This window comes from Geospiza fortis, unplaced genomic scaffold (assembly GCF_000277835.1).
Source record: "Geospiza fortis unplaced genomic scaffold, GeoFor_1.0 scaffold612, whole genome shotgun sequence".
Taxonomy (NCBI): Eukaryota; Metazoa; Chordata; class Aves; order Passeriformes; family Thraupidae; genus Geospiza; species Geospiza fortis.
In genome coordinates, this window is record NW_005054806.1 from 22687 (window position 1) to 30160 (window position 7474).

Sequence of the window (7474 nt, forward strand, 5' to 3'; positions counted from 1 at the left end):
TGGAGAACCCCTGGAAGAACCTTGGAGAACCCCTGGAGAACCCCCGGAAGAACCTTGGAGAACCCCTGGAGGACCCCTGGAAGAACCTTGGAGAACCTCTGGAGAACCCCTGGAAGAACCTTTAAGAACCCCTGGAGAACCCCTGGAAGAACCTTGGAGAACCCCTGGAGAACTTCTGCAGAACTTCTGGATCACCCCTGGATCACCCTGACTCCCCCCATCCCACCCCGTCTCCCCCGGCCGTACCTGGCTGGCGTAGAAGTGCCCGATGATTTTGACGATCACCTGCTCGTTCTCGTCCGGGGTCTGCTCCCGTGGCACCACCACCTCGGCCGCTGTCAGGTTCTGCAGCTCGTTCACCTGCGGGACACGCGGGATGGACCCTCCGGAGCGTTCCGGCCCCAGCATCCCCTGGGAATCCCGGCCCCAATTTCTCCCGAGAATTCCGTCCCCAGTATCTCCCGGGAATTCCAGTTCCAATATCTCCCGGGAATTCTGTCCCGAAACATTTCCTGGGAATCCCGTCCCCAAATATCTTCCGGAAATTCTGGCCCAAATATCTCCTGGGAATTCCAGCCCCAATTTGCCCCGGGAATCCCGTCCCCAATATCTCCCGGGAATTCCAGCCCCAAATATCTCCTGGGAATTCTGGCCCCAATATCTCCTGGGAATCCCGGCCCCAATATCTCCCGGGAATTCCAGCCCCAAATATCTCCTGGGAATTCTGCCCCCAATTTCTCCCGGGAATTCCGGTCCAAATATCTCCTGGGAGTGTCCCGGCCTCAATATCTCCCGGGAATTCCAGCCCCAGTTTCTCCTGGGAATTCCAGCCCCAGCATCCCCCGGGAATTCCGGCCCCAGTATCTCCTGGGAATCCCAGTTCCAATATCTCCCGGGAATTCTGTCCCCAGTATCTCCCGGGAATCCCGTCCCCAGTATCTCCTGGGAATCCCAGTTCCAATATCTCCCGGGAATTCTGTCCCCAGTATCTCCCGGGAATCCCGTCCCCAGTATCTCCTGGGAATCCCAGTTCCAATATCTCCCGGGAATTCTGTCCCCAGTATCTCCCGGGAATCCCGTCCCCAGTATCTCCTGGGAATCCCAGTTCCAATATCTCCCGGGAATTCTGTCCCCAGTATCTCCCGGGAATCCCGTCCCCAGTATCTCCTGGGAATCCCAGTTCCAATATCTCCCGGGAATTCTGTCCCCAGTATCTCCCGGGAATCCCGTCCCCAGTATCTCCTGGGAATCCCAGTTCCAATATCTCCCGGGAATTCTGTCCCCAGTATCTCCCGGGAATCCCGTCCCCAGTATCTCCTGGGAATCCCAGTTCCAATATCTCCCGGGAATTCTGTCCCCAGTATCTCCCGGGAATCCCGTCCCCAGTATCTCCTGGGAATCCCAGTTCCAATATCTCCCGGGAATTCTGTCCCCAGTATCTCCCGGGAATCCCGTCCCGGTTCCTTGGAATTCCCAACCCATTCAGTCTCTGGGAGCAGGGAGTCAGGAATGTCCCACCCCAAACTCCATCCTGGGATTTGGGGTCCCATAAAATCCCGGTTCTTGGGAATTTCCAACCCATTCAGTCTCTGGGAGCAGGCAATCGGGAATGACCCACCCCAAACCCCATCCTGGGATCTGGGATCCCATAAAATCCCAGTTCCCTGGAATTCCAAACCCACTCAGTCTCTGGGAGCAGGGAGTCGGGAATGTCCCACCCCAAACTCCTTCCATGGATTTGGGATCCCATAAAATCCCGGTTCTTTGGAATTCCAAACCCACTCGGCCCCTGGGAAACCTGATCCCAGAATTCCCCATTTGTGGATTGGGGCTCGGTTGGGGTCACCCCCTGCCCTCCCTCCCAGGGTCACCCCAATGTCCCCAAGGGGGTGACAGCAGTGACAACCTTGAACTGCGCCTCGGGCGGGCCGGTGATCACCACCATGCGCACCTTGGAGTCTGGCGTCTCCGGGGGCGCGATCTGCAACGGGACGGACACGGGTGGACACGGGGTGGACACGGATGGACAGGGATGGACATGGGATGGACATGAATGGACATGGATGGACATGGGATGGACATGGATGGGCATGGATGGGCATGGGATGGACATGGATGGACGTGGATGGACGTGGATGGACACGCGATGGACATGGATGGGCGTGGCCACCGCATGGGATGGATGGACATAGGATGGACATGGATGGGCATGGGATAGACATGGATGGACATGGGATGGACACGGATGGACATGGGATGCACATGGATGGACATGGAGGGACATGGATGGGCATGGATGGGCATGGGATGGATGGACATGGATGGACATGGATGGACATGGATGGACATGGATGGACATGGGATGGATGGACATGGATGGACATGGATGGACATGGGATGGACATGGGATGGACATGGATGGACATGGGATGGACGGACATGGATGGACATGGGATGGACGTGGGATGGACATGGATGGACATGGACGGACATGGCGCTACAGCCCTGCCTGGGCTTCCCAGGGCTTTTCCTGGGAGAAATGGAACAACTGGGGCCAGAGGGCCACCGAGGGCCACCGAGGGCCACCGAGGCCACGCCCACCTTGATGGAGGCGCTGGCGAAGCGCGAGAGCTGCTTGATGTGCTGGCCCTTCTTGCCGATGATGGCCCCGACCGCCTGCGCCGGGATGAACACGTGCACGGTCTCCTGCTCGGGGGGCTGCGGGACGGGAGTGGGGCCGGGGTCACCCTTCGGGGTCACTGCCACCATGTCAGGGTCACCCTTCGGGGTCACTGCCACCCCTTTGGGGTCACTGTCACTGTTTGGGGTCAGGGTCACCCTTTGGGGTCACTGCCACCACTTTGGGGTCAGGGCCACCCTCTGGGGTCACTGTCACTATTTTGGGGTCACTGTCACCGTTTGGGGTCAGTGTCACTATTTTGGAGTCACTGTCACCATTAGGAGTCACTGCCAGTATTTGGGGTCACTGTCACTATTTGGGGTCACTGCCCACCCCGGGGGCTCCGTGGGATCACCCTTGGCCCCGGGGTCACTCACCAGGAAGGAGCTGTAGGAAGCGGCCCCGGAGACGCCGCTCGGGGGCGGCGGCACCGCCGCGGAGGAGGCCGGGAAGAGCCCGACGGCGGCCAGGTTCAGCCCGGGGATGAGGTGGGACTGCAGCTGGGGAACAACGTGTGGGGATTGGGATTGACAGAACCCAAATATGAGATATGGGGGGATTGCAACTGAGGGAACCAAAATGTGGGATATGGGGCCTGCAGCTGGGGGACAACGTGTGGGATCAGGGGGTTGGGATGGAGGGAACCAAATGTGGGATATGGGGCCTGCAGCTGGGGGACAACGTGTGGGATCAGGGGGTTGGGATGGAGGGAACCAAATGTGGGATATGGGGCCTGCAGCTGGGGGACAACGTGTGGGATCAGGGGGTTGGGATGGAGGGAACCAAATGTGGGATATGGGGCCTGCAGCTGGGGGACAACGTGTGGGATCAGGGGGTTGGGATGGAGGGAACCAAATGTGGGATATGGGGCCTGCAGCTGGGGGACAACGTGTGGGATCAGGGGGTTGGGATGGAGGGAACCAAATGTGGGATATGGGGCCTGCAGCTGGGGGACAACGTGTGGGATCAGGGGGTTGGGATGGAGGGAACCAAATGTGGGATATGGGGCCTGCAGCTGGGGGACAACGTGTGGGATCAGGGGGTTGGGATGGAGGGAACCAAATGTGGGATATGGGGCCTGCAGCTGGGGGACAACGTGTGGGATCAGGGGGTTGGGATGGAGGGAACCAAATGTGGGATATGGGGCCTGCAGCTGGGGGACAACGTGTGGGATCAGGGGGTTGGGATGGAGGGAACCAAATGTGGGATATGGGGCCTGCAGCTGGGGGACAACGTGTGGGATCAGGGGGTTGGGATGGAGGGAACCAAATGTGGGATATGGGGCCTGCAGCTGGGGGACAACGTGTGGGATCAGGGGGTTGGGATGGAGGGAACCAAATGTGGGATATGGGGCCTGCAGCTGGGGGACAACGTGTGGGATCAGGGGGTTGGGATGGAGGGAACCAAATGTGGGATATGGGGCCTGCAGCTGGGGGACAACGTGTGGGATCAGGGGGTTGGGATGGAGGGAACCAAATTTGGGATATGGGGACTGCAGCTGGGGGACAACGTGTGGGGATTGGGATTGACAGAACCCAAATATGGGATATGGGGGGATTGGAACTGAGGGAACCAAAATGTGGGATATGGGGATTGGAACTGGGGGGACCAAAATGGGATCAGAGGGGCTCAGGTTTATGGCATCCCAGCAGGATCAGGCTCAGGATCAGAGGGGCTCTGGTTTATGGGATCCCAGCAGGATCAGAGGGGCTCTGGTTTATGGGATCCCAGCAGGATCAGGCTCAGGATCAGACGGGCTCTGGTTTATGGGATCCCAGCAGGATCAGGCTCAGGATCAGAGGGGCTCTGGTTTATGGGATCCCCATCAGGATCGTGCTCAGGATCAGAGGGGCTCTGGTTTATGGGATCCCAGCAGGATCAGAGGGGCTCTGGTTTATGGGATCCCAGCAGGATCAGAGGGGCTCTGGTTTATGGGATCCCAGCAGGATCAGAGGGGCTCTGGTTTATGGGATCCCCGTCAGGCCGGCCCCACTCACGCTCATGGCCGCCACGTCGTTCTCGTAGGCCTCGCGCACTTTCCTCATGATCTCCTGCTCGGCGCGGCAGCAGCTCTCGGGACAGCCCTTGACCGTGATGGTGCGCTCGGGGTTGTACAGGGTCAGCTCCTGCAGCCTGCGGACAGCGTGGGGACATGGGTGGGGACACTTGAGGGCACCCCAAAGTCAGGGGAGGGGACCCCAAAGGCGATGGGAAAGGGGAGCACAGAAAACCCAACAAAACCCACAGGAAGGATTATGGGATCTGGGAAAGGAGGGAAAACCCAAAAGGAGGGAAAACCCAAAACGAGGGATTATGGGAACTGGGAAAGGAGGAAAAGGAGGATTGTGGAACCTGGGAAAGGAAGGAAAATCCCACAGGAGGGTTTATGGGAATTAGGAAAAGGGAAAAACCCAAAAGGAGGGATTATGGGGACTGAGAAAGAGAACCGAGGGGACTGAAACCTCTCCCCCATCCCCATCCTTCACCCCATCTTCCTCCTCCTCCTCGTCCTCCTCGTGGCCCGATCCTTACGAGGAAATGGTGATTTTGGTCTCCGTGTCCTGCTCCACCTTCTTGAGGTTCCGTCCCTCTTTGCCGATCAGGCGCCCCACGAAGTTGTTGTGGGCCAGGATCTTCAGGGGGACCTCGTCAGCCCTGGGGACGGGAACGGGAACGGGAATGGGGGGGAGGAAAACCCCACAGGAGGGATTAGGGCAGCTGGGAAAGGAGGGAAAACCCAAAAGGAGGGAAAACCCAAAAGGAGGGATTATGGGAACTGGGAATGAAGGGAAAACCCAAAAGGATGGATTATGGGATCTGGGAAAGGAGGGAAAACCCAAAAGGAGGGAAAACCCAAAACGAGGGATTATGGGAACTGGGAATGAAGGGAAAACCCAAAAGGAGGATTGTGGAACCTGGGAAAGGAAGGAAAATCCCACAGGAGGGTTTATGGGAATTAGGAAAAGGGAAAAACCCAAAAGGAGGGAAAACCCACACTGAGAAGGGAGGGATCTGACCCAAAAGGAGGGAAAACCCAAAACGAGGGATTATGGGAACTGGGAATGAAGGGAAAACCCAAAAGGAGGATTGTGGAACCTGGGAAAGGAAGGAAAATCCCACAGGAGGGTTTATGGGAATTAGGAAAAGGGAAAAACCCAAAAGGAGGGATTATGGGGACTGAGAAGGGAGGAAAAACCCTAAAGGAGGGGAAACCCAAAACTAGGGATTATGGGATCTGGGAAAGGAGGGAAAACACAAAAGGAGGAAAAACCCAAAAGGAGAAAAAACCCAAAAGGAGGGAAAACACAAAAAGAGGGATTGTGGAACTGGGAATGGAGGGAAAACCCAAAACGAGGGATTATGGGAACTAGGAAAAGGGAAAAACCCAAAAGGAGAGCAAACCCAGACCCTGGGGGCTCTCACGTCTTGGTGTCCTTGGCCTCCTTGTGCATGATGTCCAGGATCATCCTGCAGGCGGCCGAGCAGCCCTCGGGCGTGGAGTGGATGCTGATGGCCTTCTCGGCTGCGCCCGCGTTCTCCTTCCGGTGCACGTCGATCCTGAAAACCGCGGGAAGGGGCTGGGAGAGGCCCCGGAGCCTCCCCGAATGGGGTGTCCCAGCAGGAGGAGGGAGAGTTCTGGATCACCCCCGGAGAACCTCTGGAGAAACCCTGGACCACCCCTGAAGAACTTCTGCAGAACTTCTGGAGAACCTTTGGATCATCTCTGGAGAGCCCCTGGAGAACCTCTGGATTGCCGCTGGAGAAGCCCTGGAGATCCCCGATCACCCCTGGAGATCCCCTGGAGAACCCCTGGAGAGCCTCTGGAGAACCTCTGGATCACCCCTGGAGAACCCCTGGATCACCCCTGGAGAACCTTTGGATCACCCCTGGAGATCCCCTGGAGAACCCCTGGAGAGCCTCTGGAGAACCTCTGGATCACCCCTGGAGAACCCCTGGATCACCCCTGGAGAACCTTTGGATCACCCCTGGAGATCCCCTGGAGAACCTCTGGAGAACTCCAGGAGAACCCCTGAAGAACCTCTGGAGAACCCTGGAGACCCCCTGGAGAACCCTTGGAGAACTCCTGGATCATCCCTGAACTACTTCTGGACAACCTCTGGAGAACCCTGGATCACCCCTGGAGAACCTTTGGATCACCCCTGGAGATCCCCTGGAGATCCCCTGGAGAACCTCTGGAGATCCCCTGGAGAACTTCTGGAGAACCCCTGGATCACCCCTGGAGAACCTTTGGATCACCCCTGGAGATCCCCTGGAGATCCCCTGGAGAACCTCTGGAGATCCCCTGGAGAACTTCTGGAGAACCCCTGGATCACCCCTGGAGAACCTTTGGATCACCCCTGGAGATCCCCTGGAGATCCCCTGGAGAACCTCTGGAGATCCCCTGGAGAACTTCTGGAGAACCCCTGGATCACCCCTGGAGAACCTTTGGATCACCCCTGGAGATCCCCTGGAGATCCCCTGGAGAACCTCTGGAGATCCCCTGGAGAACTTCTGGAGAACCCCTGGATCACCCCTGGAGAACCTTTGGATCACCCCTGGAGATCCCCTGGAGATCCCCTGGAGAACCTCTGGAGATCCCCTGGAGAACTTCTGGAGAACCCCTGGATCACCCCTGGAGAACCTTTGGATCACCCCTGGAGATCCCCTGGAGATCCCCTGGAGAACCTCTGGAGATCCCCTGGAGAACTTCTGGAGAACCCCTGGATCACCCCTGGAGAACCTTTGGATCACCCCTGGAGATCCCCTGGAGATCCCCTGGAGAACCCCTGGAGA

At 57.9% G+C, this 7474-nt stretch overlaps 1 protein-coding gene across 1 annotated transcript in view; it reads right to left on the reverse strand.

Moving 5' to 3' along the window:
* The window catches only part of LOC102036616 (insulin-like growth factor 2 mRNA-binding protein 1), a 29363-nt gene that overhangs the window by 782 nt on the left and 21107 nt on the right, over nucleotides 1–7474 (reverse strand). The window contains 7 exon segments of the mRNA XM_031065490.1: nucleotides 247–639; nucleotides 1907–1981; nucleotides 2602–2718; nucleotides 3058–3180; nucleotides 4678–4813; nucleotides 5213–5335; nucleotides 6104–6316. Coding sequence (XP_030921350.1) covers nucleotides 247–639; nucleotides 1907–1981; nucleotides 2602–2718; nucleotides 3058–3180; nucleotides 4678–4813; nucleotides 5213–5335; nucleotides 6104–6316 — 1180 coding nt within the window.